General features: G+C 33.4%; 1 protein-coding gene across 1 annotated transcript; it reads left to right on the top strand.

Moving 5' to 3' along the window:
• Positions 1–14,018: 14,018 nt before the first annotated feature.
• Positions 14,019–14,951, top strand: LOC131395706 (olfactory receptor 4C16-like). Its single transcript, XM_058527545.1, has one exon. It carries the CDS (start codon positions 14,019–14,021, stop codon positions 14,949–14,951), a length of 933 nt encoding a protein of 310 aa, XP_058383528.1.
• Positions 14,952–19,796: the final 4,845 nt, after the last annotated feature.

The raw sequence follows: 19,796 nt of genomic DNA, 5'->3' as shown, positions 1-19,796 counted from the left end.
TCTTTGAAGAGTTTCATAGTATTGAATCAGTCTTTTTTCGTAAATTGATATTCTAAAATAATTTTTCTTATTGTTTTCTTTGGCTATTAAGATAACCGAGACATTATGTATGTGATTTTTTAAAAATAGTGTTACAAATGTACCTTGAGATAGTCAGCTGTTTGTGTGATTGGTGTATAGGAACTACAGCAATAGAGTCCTATAACTCTAAGAGGTAAGAAAGTAAAATGGTGTATGTTGTCAGGATATAATGAACATTGAAAATGCACCAGAGATACAACATATTTTCTGAGCCTAAAGTACAGGAAGTAGAACCTGGTTTGAAGAAAAAAATGTATAATCTTATTTTATTTGAAGTTGGATTATGTCAATAACATAAGAGAAAGTACTATAGGCACTCAGAGAACGCTCACTAGACTGGTCTCTAATTAGTGGAGTTAGAGAGAACCCACTACTGCAACAGGAAGCCACTTTCTCTATTTGTACTTTCTTAACAAAGGAATAATACAGATTCATAAGTTAGAATTGTCAATAGAATGTTGGTGCCCAGAGTGGGCAAAGCAGATTAACACACATGTGCCCTGGATGTGCATGCCAGGGGTTATATCATGAACTTTTAATATTTATCACTTTCAGTATATTAAAGTGTACCACATTCTTAGTGACTGTTACAACATTCCATGTCATTTTTAATACTGTTTCTCATTATCTAATTGGAAAATCTTACTAATATTAATATTCTCCTCCTGTCAAAGATTATTTTAAGCAAATTCATTAAAATAACGCATTTTCAGTGTTCTCATTTCTTTTTGCTTTCTGGGATATTTTGAAGTTCAGTGTCTGCACTGGTGTCCATAGTTAGCACGTCATGCGTGAGGCAGGTCGTATAATTAACTCTGAATGGAAATGTCATGATCCATCATAAATTTAATTAACCTCTTATACCTTCTCTATTACACCAGCACACGTAAACACACACACACACATACTATACAGGCTTTCATGGTGATTTGCATTTCAGATGAATAATTGAAAGTAGGAGGTATAGAAGAGAAGAAATAAGCTAAAATATAAACAAAAAAATCAAGGCTGTAAAATAGAAGTAGAAACAGCTACCTGGGGAAGAAAAATTTGAAGAGTTTGAGTGGTTCAAAAGCACTTTTAGTCAAATTAAAACTGGGAAAATGAAGTAAAATTTTTAAAATTTCTGGGCTATCATATGCATCCAACAGACACTTTTTAAGTGACCACCAGGTCTCAAAAGTAATTCATCTAAAAGAAAAATTTATGAATTCTAGTTATCCTTTCATTTAGGAAAAAGTAGTATCTAATATGTGTCCAAGGCTTCCTTGTTGTTACCATATTTGTGTCTCACAAAAATAGTAAAAAGTCATGTACTCCTATTGAAAATATAGAGATGAAAAATCTAAAAGTCAGAGAAATAGACACATTCCTTCAAGTTGTTTTACTACGAAGTACCAGAAACAAGGTTTGAAACCAGTTCTATGTGTCTTCCAAGTCACTAACAAATGCCTCTATCCTATATCATGCCTTACTTCAAACATCTTTGCAAATGGCAGAAAGCAAAGGAAACATTAAGAAGTTGAGGCAGTGATCATAAACTGCCCTTATTTTAGCTTCAAGGTAGGTGATAGACTATAAAGATTACAAGCATAACCTCTGGAGTCAGACTGCATGAATCTAAATGCTGGTTTCACTTTTGTTAACAGCTTTATTGAGATATTTTTTGACTTACAAAAATTGCACGTGTTTAATGTGTACAGCTTGATGTTTTGATATATATATAATGTGAAAAGATCACCACAATTAAACTAATTAACATACTCATTGTCTCTACATAGTTTCCATTGTGTGTGCATGTGTGTGCGATGAGATATAATTTAAAATCTATCCTCTTTGCAATTTTAAGCATACAATATGGTATTGTTAAGCATAGTCACCATGCTATATATTAGATCTCTAAAACTTATTTGTTCTACAAAACTGAAACCATGTACCCTTTGACCAACATCTTTCCATTTTCCAAAACCCCCGGCCCCTGGTAACCACCATTCAATTCTCTGCTTCTATGATTTGAGGTCTCAGGAGATGTGGGAGATCCTGGGGTTCTGCTTTTATTGGGCTCAAGGATGGGGGTCTAGGGTCTCTAGGGCTCACTCTTCATTGGCAAATTCAAAACAGAAGGGAGGGAATTTAAACCGGGGGAAGAGAGAAAAAAAAAGAAAAAATAACAACAGGCTCAAATGGTCAATTGTCTAAATCAACCAGGATTTCTAAAACAAAGGAGCCAAATGGAGGGCAGTGGGGACTGGAGGCCCACATCCTGGCTCTTTAGCTGGTCATGTGGCTGGCAATGTGTTTCTTTGAGATAGCCTTCCTTGAAGCAGATGCCTCTTTGAAATGGATGCCTTGGTAATCAAAGCTTTAGTCAGGCACTTGTATTACAAAATGCAAGGCCAACTGTCAGGGCTTACTAAACACACACACACACACACACACACACACACACACACACTCACACCGTATTTTCTTTATCTACTCATCTTTTGACAGAGTTAGATTGTTTCATGTGTTGGCCATTTGACTAATGCTGCAAAGAAGATGGAACTGCAGAAATCTCTTCGAAATCCTCTTTTAATTTCCTTTGGGTGTACCCAGAACTGGGATTGATAGATCATATGGTAGTTAGATATTTAATTTTTTGAGGAACCGCCATACTATTTTTTATAGTGGCTGTACCAATTTACATTCCTATCAACAGTGGACCAGTGTTCCCTTTTCTCCAAATTCTTGCCAACAATTCTTATCTCTTGTCTTTTTGATGGTAATTATCCTAACAACTGTGAGGTGATATCTCATTATGTTTTTGATTGGCATTTCCCTGATGATTAATGATGTTGAGCACCTTTTCATGTACCTCTTGGCCACTTATACGTCTTTGGAAAAATGTGCGTTCAGTTCTTCTGCCTATGTTTTAATCAGACTATTATCTTTCTGTGTATTCGGTCATATGAATTTTTATATATTATGGATATTAACCCCTTATCAGATAGATGGTTTGCAAATATTTTCTCCCATTCCATAGGTTTACTCTTCATTTTTTTTGATTGTTTCTTTTGCTGTGCAAAAGCTTTTTAGTTTGATATAGTCCTGCTTGCTGATTTCTGCCTTTGTTGCTTGTGCTTTTGGTGTCACATCTAAAAACTTTTTGCCAAGACTAATGTCAAAGAGGTTTTCCCTGTGTTTTCTTCTAGGAGTTTTATGGTTTCAGGCCTTACATTTTAGCCTTTAATAAATTCTGAGTCAATTTTTGTGAGTGGTGTAAGTTATAGGCCCAATTTCGGTCTTCTGTTTGTGGTTATCCAATTTCCCTACAACATTTATTGAAGAGGCTATCCTCCATTGAGTATTCTTGGCTCCTTTGTCAAATATCAGTTGACTATATATGTCAGTGTGTATTTCTGGGCTCTTACTCTGGTCCATTGATTTATGTCTATTTTCATGCCGGTCTCATACTGTTTAGAGAATAGTGTATAGTATAGTTTGAAATCAGGAAGTGTGATGCCTCTAGCTTTGTTCTTCTTTCTCAGGATTGATTTGGCTATTTAGGGTCTTTTGTGTTTCCATATTGTTTTAGGATTATTTCTGTGAAAAAGGGCTTTGGAATTTTGATAGGGACTACATCAAATCTGTAGATGGCTTTGGGTAGTATTATCACCAACTAGGTGCCCAGAGGAACTCAAGGGTGGGTTTGGAAGCATTTAACTGTTTTTCCAAAATGTTTTTTTCCTTTTTGTTATGTTAAGGAGATGCAACCACCAACCACTCTGAACCAGACCAAGCCTCACCACAAGAGCTACACTCATGACCTTTGCCTCATTTTTAATGCTAAGATCTCTCCAGGAGGAGCTTAGGCCTTATCACCCTAACCAGCAGTGTATATGAAACCATGTTTTCCAACTGAGCCTGTGCAAATGAATACGCGCCTCTCCCTTTAGAATATTCATTCCCCATCCAAAATAAAAGATCTTTGCTTCCCTTTATTCAGGGACACCGCGACTTTGGAAATGATTCCTCATAGTCTCCTATTTGCTGCAAATACACTTTACTTTGTAAGACAACTTCCACTGGTGTAGAGTCTTATTTAACTCACCAGGAGGCGAACTCTCTTGGTTCAGTAACAGTGTGGATATTTTAACAATAGTGATTCTTACTATCCATGAACATCAAATATTTTTCCATTTGTTAGTTTTTTCTTCAATTTCTTCCATCAAAGTCTTCTAATTTACAGTGTTCATATCATTCACCTCCTTGGTTAAATTTATACCTAAGTATTTTATACTTTTTTGTGCTGTTGTGAATGGGATTTTTTAAAATTCTTTTTCAGATATTTTGTTTAGTGTTCAGAAATGCAACTGATTTATGTACATTGATTTTGTAGCTTGCAAATTTAGTGAATTTGCTGATTCATTCTAAATTTCTTTTGGTGGAGTGTTTAGGATTTTCTAGACATAAGATCATATCATCTGCAAACAGATATTGCCCTACTTTCTCTACTTAGATTTGGATTCCTTTGATTTCTTTTTCTGGCTTAATTGCTCTGACTAGAATTTCCAGTACTATGTTGAATAGGAGTGGTGAGAGTGGACACACTTGACGTGTTCCTGATCTTAGAAGAAAAGCTTTCAGTGTTTCACCGTTGAGTATGAAGTTAGTGATGGATTTGTCTTATATGGTCTTTATCATATTGAGGCATGCTCCTCGTATATGCAGTTCGTTGAGTGTTTTTATCATGAAAGAATGTTGTTTTGTCAAATGCCTGCTCTGCATCTATTGAGATGATGATATGGTTTTTATCTTTCATTCTATTATGGTATATCACATTTATTGATTTGTGTATGTTGAACCATCCTTGCATCCCATGGATTATTCCCTTTAGGCCATAGTGTATAATCCTTAAGGTGTTGTTAAATCCAATATGCAATATTTTGGGGGAATTTTGCCTCTATATTTGTGAAGTATATTGGCCTGCAGTTTTCCTTTCCTATAATGTCCTTTTCTGGCTTTGGTGTCAGGGTAATGCTGGCCTTGTACAATGATTTTAGGAGTATTCCTTCCTCTTTAGTTGTTTGGATATGATATTTCATTGTGGCTTTGATTTGCATTTCCATGATGAATTGAGATGTTGAACACAATTTCATATATCTTTTAGCTATTTGAGTTTCTTTTTTTGGGAAGTGTCTATTTATATCATTGGCCCATTTTTAATTGAGTAATTTGTATTTTGGGTATTGAAGTATACATGTTCCATATATATTTTCAATATTAACCCCATATTTGATATATGATTTGCAAATACTTACGACATTCCATACATTGCCATTTTATTATGTTGATTTTTTTTCTGTGCAGAAGCTTCTAAGTTTAATGAAATTGCACTTGTATATTTTTACTTTGGTTGCTTTTGTTTTGTTATCCCAAAAATTATTGTCAAGGCCAACAACATCAAAAAAGCTTTTCCCTGTGTTTTCTAGGATTTTTATGGTTTCAAGTCTTACATTTAAGTATTTAATCCCTTTTGAGTTGGTTTTTGTGTATGTCGTGAGATAGGTGTCCAGTTTCAGTATTTTGCATATAGATATACAGTTTTCCCAACATCCTCTGTGGAAGAGACTGTCCTTTTCACATTATGTGTTCTTGTCTCCCTTGTTGAAGATAAGTTCAACATATGTGGATGAGTTTATTTCTGGCCTCTCTTATTCTATTCCATTGGTCTATCTGTTTGTCTTTGTCATACCAGTACCTTACTGTTTTGATTACTATAGCTTTGTAATATAATTTGAGATCAGGAATTGTGACGTCTCAGCTTTGTTCTTCCTGCTCCAGATGCTTAGCTATTACCGGACTTTTGTGGTTCCATATGAATTTTAGGATAGTTTTCTATTTCTGTAAAAATCATTATTGGGATTTTACAGAGATTGCATTGAATCTGTAGATCACTTTGGGTATTAAGACATTTTAATAGTTTTAATTCTTTTAACACTTGAATATGGGATGTCTTTCTATTTGTGTGTGTCTTTTGAAATTTTCTTCCTCAATGTTTTATAATTTTCAGTGTATAAGACTTCCATCTCTTTGGTAGGTTAATTCTTAAGTATTTATTCTTTTTATTGTTAATGTGAATGGGACTGTGTTCTTAATTTCCATTTTGGATACTTCATTCTTTCTGTATTGTAACACTGTTGATTTTTATACACTGATGATGTATCTGGCTACTTTACTGAATTTATTAGTTTTAATAATTTTGTGTAGAGTTTTTGGGTTTTCTATGTATGTGTTCATGACATCTAGAGAGAGGTAATTTTACCTCTTCTCTTTTGACTTGGTTTCCTTTTATTTTCATTACTTGCCTAATTTCCCTAGGTAGGATTTTCAGTACCATGTTGAGTAGAAGTAGTGAGGGTTGACATCTTTGTCTTGTTTTAGATCTCAGAAGAAAAACTGTCAGCTTTTCATCATTGAGTATGATGTTATCTGTGGATTTTTATATAAGACATTATTTTGTTGAACTCTGTTCCTCCTATACCTGTTTTGTTGAGATTTTATTATGAAAAGATGTGGAATTATATCAAATGCTTTTTCTGCATCTATTGAGATAATCAAGTGATTTTTGTCTTTTATTCTGTTAGTGTGGTATATGATGTTTATTGATTTTTATATGTTGAATGAGCATTTCATCACAATATTTATCTCTATTGGTTGTGATGAATGATCCTTTTAATGTGCTTTTGAATTCAGTTTGCTAGTATTTTATTGAGGATTTTTGCATCAGTGTTCATCAGGGAAATCGGCATATAGTTTTCATTTCTTGTGCTGTCTTTGATTTTGGAAAGAAAGCAATGCTGATTTCAAAGAAAAGAGTTTGGATGTGTTCCCTCTTCTTTTTTTTGGAAGAGTTTAAAAAGGGTTGGTATCAGTAATTATTTGAATGTTTGGTAGAATTCACCCATGAAGCCATCTGTTCCTGGATATTTTTTGTTAGAAAGTTTTTGATTCAATCTTCTTGTTTGTTATTGGCCTGTTCAAGCTTTCTGTTTCTTATTGATTCAATCTTGGTATGTTGTATGTTTCTAGGATTTTATCAATTTCTTCTAGGTTATCCAATTTATTGGAACATAATTGTTTATAATAGTTCCTTATAATCCCTTACATTTCTGTGTCATTCATTGAACTATCTCCTCTTTCATTTCTAATTTTATTTATTTGAATCTTCTTTTATTCTTAGTTAATCTAACTAAGGCTTTATTGATTTTATCTTTTCAAAAAACCAAATCTTATTTTCATTGATTTTTCTATTGTTTTCCTTTTCTCTGGTTCCTTTATTTCTGCTCTAATCTTTACTATTTTCTTTCTTCTACGTTTTTTGGGTTTACTAAGTTATGTGTATTCTACTACTGTTGGGTGAAAATTTCTGTATATGTCTGTTAGGTCTGTTTAGTCTATTGTGTTGTTTAAGTCAGCAATTTCCTTATCAATTTTCTGCCTGGCTGTTCTATCCAGTATTGAAATGGGAGTATTGAAGTATCCTACTATGGTTGCATTGCTCTCTTTTTCTCTACAGATATGTTAATGTTTGCTATGATATTGAGTACATATATATTTATAATAGTTATGGTCTCTTGATGAATTGGTCCTTTTGTCATTATGTGTCCTTTGTCTCTTTTTGACCATTTTTGACTTAAAGACTATTTTCTCTGATATCAGTATAGCCACATCTGCTCCATTTTATTTAGTATTAGCATTGGATATCTTTTTCTGTGCCTTCACTTTCATAATATTCATATCCTTAAACTAAAGTTGTTTTTCTTGTAGACAGCATATAGTAGAATCTTTATTTTTTTTTTAAATCCATTCAGCTGCTTTATATCTTCAGATTGGAGATTTTAATCTAAATACATTTAAAGTAATTATTGATAAGGAATGGCTTATTTTTGCATTTTGTTATTTATTTTCTGTGTGTCTTGTATTTCTTTTGTTACTTTGTTCCTTTCTTGCAGTTTTCCTCTATGTTTTGTTGATTTTTTGCAGTGATATTCTTTGACTCCTTTCCATGTTTCTCATTGTATCACCTATACAGGTTTTTGTGTGCTGTTACTATGAGACTTACATAAAGCATCTTATTGTTATAATAGTGTATTTTAGTGATAACGTTTTAACATCAACCACATCTACACTTTTACTTCTTCTCTCATGTTTTTAAATAACTTTATGTTATTTATATCACAATGTATATATATGTATACTGTCTCCATTAAACAAATTTGTAGTTATAGTTATTCATATGTGTTCATATTGTTGTTTATTTTCCTTTCCTTTCATCTTGAAGAAGCCACTTTAGCATTTGTTGTAAGGCCATTCTGGTGGTGACCAACTCCCTCAGTTTTTGTTTTTGTGGAAATGTACATCATCTTTATTTGTAAAAGACACTTTTTTCTGGGTATTGAATTCTTGGTTGGCAATTTTTTTTATTCAGCACTTTGAATATATCATCTCACACCCTTCTCTTCTGCCGGGTTTCTACTGATAAATGCAGGGAGGACTAATTTAGGGCTCTGGTTAAGAGCAGAGTTGTTTCTGGGTCATCCACTTCTTTTTTTATGAATGATACTATTTTTATTCTTTCTGTTCTTTACCACCCTCTCCACCATTCATTTGTTTTACTCTTCTTTTTCCCTGGTACTGTTGGTCAGTCTGAAGCAATTAAAAACTCCTAATCCTTGTTTGTATGTGGTTAATGAGCATGAGGAGGACCAACTTGCTATTCTTATATGCTGAATAGACAAATAAAAAGTTAAGTTTATTAGATATGAGTCTGAATAGCAAAGTAAGGAAAACTTTAGGGAATAATACTTTGTAGGATGCTAATAACTTATGTAATTATTTCTTAAAGTAGTCCCCCTAGAATGCAGACAAGAACATTATTTTCAGTGCTCCGTGAGGAGGCTGCTATGAAAAAAGGATGGTCTGACTCGACTAATTCAGAGAGCCTTTTAAAAGTAAGTGACAAATTATCTCCATCTTTTTACACAGAGAGGCATCATTACAAATAATCCAAAAAATTTTCTAATATACTTCCATATTTATTTATTTATCTACTTTTTTTTTTCTTGGTGAGGAAAATTAGCCCTGAGCTAACATCTGTTGCCAATCCTCCTCTTTTTGCTGGGGAAGATTGGCCCTGGGCTAACATCTGTGCCCATCTTCCTTTACTTTATATGTGAGAGGCCTGCCACAGCATGGCTTGGTAAGCAGTGCATAGGTCTATGCCTAGGATCCAAACCTGTGAACCCGGACCTCCAAAGCAGAGTGCATAAATTTAACCACTATGCCATTGGGCTGGCTCCTTCATAGTTATTTTGACTATATGGTTTCCACATATTCTGAGAAAGGAACAGAAAAAAAAATAATTCAAAGTTTTTTGATGTTTAGTGTTAATATAGGAAATAAATAGAATAAATATAAATGTTGAGGAAAAATGATATTTCAAACTCAATAAATGTTTTATGAGTACCAGGTTTGTGAAAAGCCATCATTGCAGTGTAGGAATAGACGAATGCATTCCATGTGGTAAGGTTTATTACAGTTTCTAGAGATGGCAGAGTGTTAGAAGAGTTCACAGATGATTTTTATGTGAGTTAGTGTGACAAGACAAGTCCTCACTAAGAGGTATGGGTTCTAGAGAGTTAGAAATGATTGCACCTGCTTAGAAATTGTAGAAAAGGTTAATGGAGTCACTAGCTTCTGGAGAATGCCAGCTTTTCCATCTCCAAGAGACATTTTTGCATAGAATTTCTTTATCAGGGTATAAAATTATTACTCCATGTATGCTCCTAAAATAATATCGTAAGAATATAATTTGCAGTTGACACACTTAGGAGATTTAATTTAAAAATAGAATATTCACAGAAAGCTCCAAGGAAACATGACAATGAAGAGGCTAAAAATTGAAAGATAACATGCCATATATGAAGGTGAAAGGTAATATGCCATACATGTGGGAGGGGAGTTCCTGAAAATGTTTTGGGTAAGAATATTCCGTTTTCATTATTTGTCCCTGCTCAACATTCTTCCACATATGATCTTATCTACCCTTCCTCTTCCATGAGGCTCCTGCTCTCTTTAGTAAGATTGGGAAAGAAGAATAAATAAATATTAATTTCATGTCATTTGGGGCAACCAGATATAGGAAACATAAGTAATGGGTATTGAGCTTATTGATGACTTTTTGGTTCTCAGGTAATGCTGTTTCCCAGGGCATATCTTGAACAGATAAGCAGGAATCATGTGATTCAGTTACATAGAATGAGGAGTTCAGAGAAGGTAGATTATATTACTCTTTTATTTGGGATTTTGAGGGGTAAAGAATCTCAGCACAACTTATTAACATTCCCACAGAGACTGGTAAATTCTGTGTAGAAATAAACTGAGTGTAGGGATTCTCCTAAAGATAGAAGTCTAGTGTAACTCAATTAGGGAGGAGTGGGTAGCTTAAGAGACTGTGCCTAAGGAAAGCAATGCTTCTCACTGCAGCATCTGCAATAAAACATAGAAGGACAGAAGGCACAACCTCACACTCTGTATTACACCCTCATCTACTCTCCACCTCTTCCCGTCTGCTTTTCTTTCAGTACTTCTTTGTTTCCCACCCATTCTCAAACCAACACATTCTCTTATCATTGTTTTTGCAAATTTAGCCATTTTAGAGTTGGCTTATCTTGTTTGAAGAGTTGAGGCGAGTACAGTAGTTATTAGAAGATGTGCTATTTTACTGATGCTGTTTTGTCTATGTTACTGATGCTGGATCGTTGTAACATGTTTTTGTGTCAGATTCTATTGATAATCTGGTGAAAGATGTTAACAGTCCTGTGGGGGGGAGGAAATTGGACATGTGGTCATATACATACCACACATAAAAACATGAATCAATTTTAGGAGGATATGAAAAATGTCCTCTTTGTACTCTTAAGGGCCTAGGATTCATGAAAAAAATGCTTTAAGATTATCATTTTTATGGATGTTAGAGATTCGATGTTTTAAATGCCACGTGGTACTGTTCAGAGTACAACATCTTCTACTCCAGGTTGTACACTATTCAAACCTTATTAAAATTGATCTCAGTTTTCTTTTCCTTTTTCTGGTATTAAAAATTGGAAGTATATTTGTCTCTCCACCATGCACAATAGACAGAAGGCCCCAGTAAATTTATGTTGTGAATGAGTTTTGTAATCAATATAGTACAGAAACAAGGAGATAAATATTATCACATTTTAAGGGATAATAGAGAATATTCAGTTTAAAAGCTCTTATTGAGCACCTCCAAAGTACAAGACATTGGGTTGGAACAGTGGAAAATAAAATTCTGAGAACACATAGTTTTCCAAGATTCTAATTCCAGGAAGGAAGCTCAAATAAGCATACTCATTCTTGTTTTACAAGCAATAACACCTAATATTATAAGAAAAGCTATTAAAAAAGCCTTTAGAGAGCAGGAGAATGAATTTCCCTTCTCACAGGCAATCACTGAAGGCCATCTGAGGATGTTTCTCAGCAGTTCAGTCCTAAAGTTCACAGAAGGTTGAAGCAGCTAGAAATGAAAAGGGGTTCCAGGAAGAAAGAAGAAGGCAAGGTGAGCTTGATTCACTATAGCTAGTTATTTTTAATCCTTGGCTTCTACATTACTTCCATTATAGAGATTCACTTGATATATTTACTAGTCTTTGTGTGCTCCCGTTGCATTGTGAACATACCCTGTTTATCCATAGACTTCATTAAATACCTATTGATTTGACAACTATATTCTCCCTTGTCTAAATCATGGGGTAGTATAGATTATAAAATAGATTAAAAATCCTTTTGTTTAACATAAAAGAGAATCCTTAAAATGCACTTGAGGCTACAGAGAATATTTTTCAAAGCCGTTAATAACTATATGACTAAAGTAGCTTGGATTGTTCGGAACATAAATGGATAGAAATGAGCTTTATGAAGGAAGATTGGGTTGTAGACTTTTAATGTCATCGTGAAATTATTGATTAAATATTTGATGAAGACCCATAGTTGTTAATGTTTACTAAATTATATGTGTATTATTATTAATTTTTAAGTATATATGTCCAAATGTAAAAAGGAAATGTTTGTCCTAAAAATGGACAGGCTAATGGGATTGATAGTGGACAAAATCATTGACTAAGTAGAGCAAGAGACTGTTGCATCATCTTGTTTCCAATGCCTACCGTATTTTCAAATGCTAATATTATACGATACGGCACTCATTTAAGTGAATAAAGGAAATTATAAGCTCATCATAATGATTAAGATACCAAGACTCAGTTCTCTTATAGTTTCAGATCTTTGTCCAAGGTCACAAGGTCCAAAGAGACTTTTTTAATCCTTGGAACTCCAAAGTGAATGACTTCATCAGACATTTTCCCAAGAGTTGTTTTTGATTTGGAGGATGATAAGGTAAATTTCAAGTCCGTTGAGAAGAAAATTTACTAAAGGAGAGAAAAAATATATAAGAGTAATTTTGTGTCTATTTAGTCTATCATAGTCTGAGCTTTGGTCAACTCACAACTTCCAAGACAATGTATTAGAGGTATGGATGAGATTGGGGAGGAAGACAATAAGATAAGTAAGTCTTCCAGATTATATTTAAATATGTTAGATCTCAGTTTATATTTTTGCTTTCATATAATGTCTCTTCCAACATCAACTTGGCAATATCTAGAAAAAAAGATTTTATTCTTGGAAATGAGGGTCATGGTATTTGTTTTCAAATTTGAAAATAGAAAACTTCATTGAAAGAAGTTACATTTCAAAGTTCAATAATCTTTGACTTTGTTAAGACAGAAAAATTAGTAAAGAAGTCCATTACTGACTATATTTTTTGCCTGTTTCTAAAACCACATCTCTCTCCCGTTTCTACTTCTCTGCTCTGTTTCATGAGTGTGGAGATTGTGGGATTACAATCATGATCTGGTCCTACACCATCTGCCTGGTGACACCTCAACACACAACCACTCTAGATCTATAATGCTTGGGCTAAAAACTTGAATCATGAAAACAAACTATTAAGGAATATCTCCTGTTTAATTTAGAAATGTAACTCTAATGTGCTTTACAGAAATTGAAGATATACAAATAGAAATGGTATATTTGAGATATTAACAACTATCAAACAACATTTATTTCTCTTCATTAGTATTGGTCAAGAACTAATATGCCAATCTTTCTTGAAGTTTGCAGGAGATTATTTAAAGGCCATCAGTATTTCCTGTTCCTCCTTTCAAGCTGGAATATCTGGGAGAGATGTGCAGAGAACTGGAGAACACTGTTTATTTCTAAATAATATATGTTTGTATAAACGTGTATAACAATATGTGATATGTAAATGAATGTATAAAGAATACATTCTTTATCTTTTTGGGAGTGGTATGGAAGTTTTTTATTTTTATTCATGACTGACAAAGGCAGTCATGTATATCCTGAATGCCAAGTAGTACACCATGCAAAGCGTGGGCTCCAAGATGTATTAAAATTTTAAAAAATTAATGAAATAAGAAAACAGAGACTATCTCTTAATTTTATAGTTGTTGAATTGGCAAAATTAATCAGAATAATCTCAAAGTTAACAAAGGATGGTACTTGAAGAGTGCTGTAGGAAAATATCACTTTCACAAGCTTATTTGAGACTCAATATACCTAATAAACTGGTCATTAAAAATTGAGGAACAAAGTATTGAAGTGACATTAAGAAATCACAATTAAAATGTACCTCTGAAGAATATCCACTCAAAATATTCCATAATCTCACATATCATATTAAATTAATTTGCTTAAAATAGTACATAATTTCTAAAAGCACATCATGAATTAATTCCTTTATTTTTTGCAAATAATCTATTTCACACTCACTCTTTCTTCTTGTTCATGAAATCATGCTGCCAAAAAATAATGTGACTGAGTTCATTCTGCTTGGGTTGACCCAGGATCCTGTTAGGAAGAAAATAGTGTTTGTCATTTTCTTGATTTTCTATCTGGGGACATTGCTGGGTAACTTGCTGATTATTGTTACCATCAAGACCAGTCAAGCACTTGGGAGTCCAATGTACTTCTTCCTTTTTTACTTATCCTTAACTGATACCTGCTTGTCTACTTCCATAGCCCCTAGAATGATTGTGGATGCTCTTGTGAAGAATACCACTATCTCTTTCAGTGAGTGCATAATTCAAGTATTTTCATCACATTACTTTCGTAGCCTAGAGATCTTCATCCTAATCCTCATGGCCGTTGACTGCTATGTGGCCATCTGTAAACCCCTGCACTACATGACCATCATGAGCCGACGGCTCTGTGGTGCGTTGGTGGCTGTGGCCTGGATTGGGTCCTGTGTGCATTCTTCAGCTCAGATTTTTCTGGCTTTGAGTTTACCTTTCTGTGGTCCCAATGCGATTGATCACAATTTCTGTGATTTGCAGCCTTTGCTGAAACTTGCCTGTACGGACACCTATGTGGTCAATCTACTCTTGGTGTCCAATAGCGGGGCCATCTGTACAATGAGTTTTGTCATGGTGATGTTCTCCTATGTTATCATCCTGCATTCTCCGAGAAACCACAGTGCTGAAGGGAGGAGAAAAGCCCTCTCCACCTGCGTTTCCCACATCATCGTGGTCATCTTGTTCTTTGGTCCTTGCATATTTATATACACACGTCCTGCAACCACCTTTTCCATGGATAAGATGATAGCTGTGTTTTATACACTTGGAACACCTTTGCTCAACCCTCTGATTTATACACTGAGGAATGCAGAAGTGAAAAATGCCATTAGGAAGTTATGGAGCAAGACGTTGATCTCAGATGACAAAAGATGAATGGAAGTTTCAAATTTTTCTTCATTGTTGGGACTGATCTAAAAGTTCATACAGAATATGGTCTTATTGTGAAGTTATTACAATCCTAACTTGGGGGCTGAGAGTTAGTTTCTTCAGGAAAATAAATAATGTGAATACATAAACTGGCCAGAGTTCAGTCAAATTTATGAAGGGGAAGTGAGAGCACCAGGTATAAATTGGTATGTAAGGCCCACTGCCTTAGTTGCTGTTCATGGCTGTGTCTCTGCCTCTTGCCTTCCTGGTATCACTTCTGGTTTTGATTTAGTGTTTTTCCTTCTCTTCATCCTGTCAACTTCTGGTGTTTTCTGCTTCTAGACTAACTGAGTCCCCACATGCTTATATCCACACCCAAGCTATTTTACCTCTTCCAAAGTGTTTCATTTATTAGACACTTCTGTCTCATCAAGTTTGATCATGAACCCTCAACTTAGTTGTTGTTCTTGAATCAGTAGAAAGTACTAGATTCAAATAATTGTGGAAAGTTCATGTAGTAAGGGAGAATATAAAATCTAGTAATCTCTCTTCTTATTCTTGAGTGTTTACTCCAAATTCTAACCATGCATTTATTTAGATCTTTCTCAAACTGTGACGTAACAGTGTGGAAATTCACTCTTCTGAGTTAAGTCTCTGATCTTAGGAAGTCTTTGACTATTGGGTTTATTCTCAGAATAGTATTGTTTTGGTAAAATCTACTTTCTGCTATTAAGTTAATTACTTATAATTTAAGGGAAGTCTATTAAGGTTTCTTTTGAATCATATAAACTAATTGTAGCATAGATGGCCCAAATTAAGGGCGATATATTTATGTAATCGAGAAGTAGAGAGAGTAATCAATTGATGTACTGAATTTTAAAATACTAATGGAATAAAACAATAAATGAGATAACATTGAGGAGGATATTTAGTTTTTAAAACAGCAATATTTACATGATAGTTACAAATTATAAATTCCCTTTCAGGAAAAGGCAAAACTGTGGAAACAGTAAAACATCAGTGGTTGCCAGGGTACAAGGAAAGCGGAGATGAGTTGAATAGGTGGAGCACAGGTCATTTTTAGGGAAGGGAAACTATTATTTATGATACTGTAATGATGAATACACGACATAATGCACAAGTCAAAACCCATAAAACTGTAGAGTAAAAAGTGTAAGGCCTAATGTAAACTTTAATGAACTTTAATGCAATGTAATTTACTTCAGTACAAATTTGACAATATTAGTTCATCGCTGTAACAATTGTACAAACTAATGCAATATGTCAGTAAACAGGAAACTGTGAGGGGGACAGAACAGATATATGGGAACTCACAGTACTTTTTGCATAATTCTTCTGTAAACCTACAATGGATCTAAAAAATAAAATCTATTTTAAAAAGTTTTACTCACAAGAGAAAGTTTAACTTCTTATTACCATGTTTGAAAATATTTTACTTTAATTTTTTATACTAACTAATTATATAATACCAATATATGTATTATTTAGGCACATATTGATATCCTCAAGTTTTTTCCAGTTTGCTCTTTTATGCTATACAAATATCATTAATGAAGATGCAAGATTGTATTTTCTGTGTGAAAACAATTTTTAATTGAGATATAAAGTCACACACATTAATTTAAACAATGTTATTATCATGAAGAATTTGCAATAAAGACTTTAGCTGAATTCCACAGGATAGTCTTTAATACTATATATTTACATATCTAAAAAGTTTTTTTCTTATCCTTTTCTTTATTCTCTTTCTTGTTTTAAATACCATCTTCATAGATATTTGCATATCAATAAACACAGAAGAAGATACAACTTTTTAAATAATTTGTCTCCAATAATAACAAAATATATTATTTTTTCTGACTCCCTTCATTCATTTTGCCCACTCCCCCATCCATCACCTCTGGCAACCACCAATCTATTTTCTGTATCTATGAGCTTGGTTTGTTTTGTTTTCTTTCTTTTAGATTCCACATATAAGTGAGATGATATGGTGTGTGTCTTACTCTGTCTGACTTATTTCATTTAGCATAATGCCCACAAGGTCCATCCATATTGTCACAAATGGCAAGGTATCAATCTGTTTTATTGCTGAATAGTATTCTATTGTGTATGTATGTATATATATATTTATATATATATACCACATACCACATCTTCTTTATCCATTCATCTACTTAGGTTGTTTCTATATCTTGGCTATTGTAAGTAATGCTGCAATGAACGTGGGGGTGCATATATCTTTTCAAATTAGCGTTTTTGTTTTTTCGGATAAATACTTAGAAGTGGAATTGCTGGATCATAAGATAGTTCTATTTTTAATTTTTTGAGGACGCTCTATAATGTAAAAAAAATATTTTTTAAATCTAACTATATGTTGTCTACAAGAGACCCATTTTAAAGTTAAGGACACACATAGGCTGAAAGTGAAGGAATAGAAAAAAGATCCCAGGTAAATGGTAACCAATAAAGGGCAGAATCGCTAATATCAGACAAAAAATAGACAAAAGAGACAAAGAAGTTCATTACAAATGACAAATGGTCATTTCCGCACAAAATTGTAACAAATACATATGCATTCAACATCACGGCATCAAAATACATAAAGAGTATATTGAGGGATCTGAATGGATAAATACACAGGAATATAATAATAGTAGAAGACATTGATATCCCACTTACAAAATCAGGCAGATCATCTAGCCTGAAAATCAATAGGAAACAACAGACTAGAACAACACTATTGGTAAAATGTACCTAACAGACATATCTAGAACATTCCACCAACAGTAGCAGTACACATAGGCACACAGAATTTACTCCAGGATAGATCATATTTTAGGGCACAAAACAAGTCTTAACAAATTTAAGAAGATTGAAATCATCCCAAGAATCTGAGCCCAATGGAATGAAACTAGAAATCAATAACAAAAGGAAATAGAAAAATTTACAAATACATGGAAATTAAACAACACAGTCTTGAACAACCATTGACCAAAAAGAAGAAATCAAATGGAAATTAGAAAATATCTAAGACAAATGAAAATGAAAACACAACATACCAAAAATTATGGGATATATCAAAAGTGTTACTAAGAGGGAAGTTTATAGTGATTAGCATACAAATTTAAAAAGAAGAAATATTTCAAGTAAACAACCTAACATTAAACCTCAAAGAACTAGCAACAGAACAAACTTAACCTGAAGTTGAGAGAAGGAAGGAAATAATGAAGATTACAGCAGAAATGCATAAGTGGAGAATAGTAAAATAATATAAAAAATTGATGAAAATAGGAGCTGGCTTTTGAAAAGATAACTAAAATAAAAAAACCCTTAAAGAGACTAACAAAGTTAAAAAGAGAAAAGACTCATGTAACTAAATAAAATTGTAAGAGGAGACATTGCAGCCGATGCCACAGATATGAGAAATAACATAATGGATTATTATGAACAATTATATGCCAAAAATTGGATTAACTAGAAGAAATGGATAAATTCCTAGAAGCATAAAACCTACCAAGACTGAATTAAGAAGAAATAGAAATCCTTCTGACCAATTAGTAATAGGGGATGGAATCACTCACCAAAAACCTTCCAACAAAGAAATGCCCAAGACCACATGGTTTTACAAGTGAATTCTCTCAAACATTTAAAGAAAAATAATATCAATCCTTCCTAAACTCTTCCAATAAATAGAAGAGGGAACATTTCGAAAATCTTTTTATGAGGCATCATTCCATTGCCAAAGCCAGACAAAGACACAAAAAGGAAAGGAAACTATAAGCCAATATCCCTGATGAACACAGATGCAAAATCCTTAACAAATTATTAGCAAATATAACTCAACAGCACATTAAAAGGATGGTACACCATGACCAAGTGGCAGTCATCTCTGGGATGCAAGATCTGTTCAACAAATGCAAATCCATCAATGTGATACACCATATTAGCAGAGTGAAGAATAAAAATCACCTTATCATCTCAATAGATGCAGAAAAGTTTTCACAAAATTTAATATCGTTTTATGATAAAAAATTCTCAAAACGTTAGGTATAGAATGACCTTAATTCACCATAATAAAGATCATATATGAAAAGCCAACAGCTAGCATCATACTCAGTGGTGAAAAATTGAAAGCCTTCCTCTAAAATATGGAATAAGACAAGGAACCCCACTCTCTCCAGTTCTGTCCAAAATAGTACTGGAAGTCCAAACCAGAACAATTAGGCATGAAAAATAAATAAACAGCACCCAACCATAAAGGAAGAAATATAATTACCACTGTTTACAGAAGGCATCATCTTATAACTAGAAAATCCTAAAGACTCCACAAAAATACTCTTAGAAGTAATTAAGTAATTCAGCAAACTTGCAGAATAAAAAAAATCAACATACAAAAATCAGTTGCATTTATATACACTAACAATGAATTTTCTGGGAAAGAAATTATAAAAACAATCCCATTCATGAAAGGCTTGTACAATTAAACTATAAAACATTGATTGAAAAATTAAATGAGACACGAATAAATGAGGAGACATCCTATGTTCATGGATTGGAACACTTAAATATTGCTAAAATGTCCACACTACCTCAAAGTAATGGATAGATACAATGAAATCCTTATCAACGCCCTAAAGGCCTTTTTTTACAGAAATAGAAGAAACAATCCTAGAATTCACATAGAACCACAAAAGACCCTGAATAAACAAAGCAATTTTGAGCAAGAAAAATAAAACTGGAGGCATCACATTTTCTGATTTCAAACTAAATTACAAAGCCACAGTAATCAAAACAGTATGGTACTAGCATAAAAACAGACACATAGACCAA

This window comes from Diceros bicornis, chromosome 31, assembly GCF_020826845.1.
Source record: "Diceros bicornis minor isolate mBicDic1 chromosome 31, mDicBic1.mat.cur, whole genome shotgun sequence".
NCBI classification, from domain to species: domain Eukaryota; kingdom Metazoa; phylum Chordata; class Mammalia; order Perissodactyla; family Rhinocerotidae; genus Diceros; species Diceros bicornis.
The sequence above is the reverse complement of the archived record's forward strand: the minus strand, read 5'-3'. Positions and strand labels throughout refer to the sequence as shown.

Bases quoted from the DNA above. Each gene is read 5' to 3' on its own strand.
- LOC131395706 (XM_058527545.1), top strand. From the start codon at position 14,019: ATGCTGCCAAAAAATAATGTGACTGAGTTCATTCTGCTTGGGTTGACC.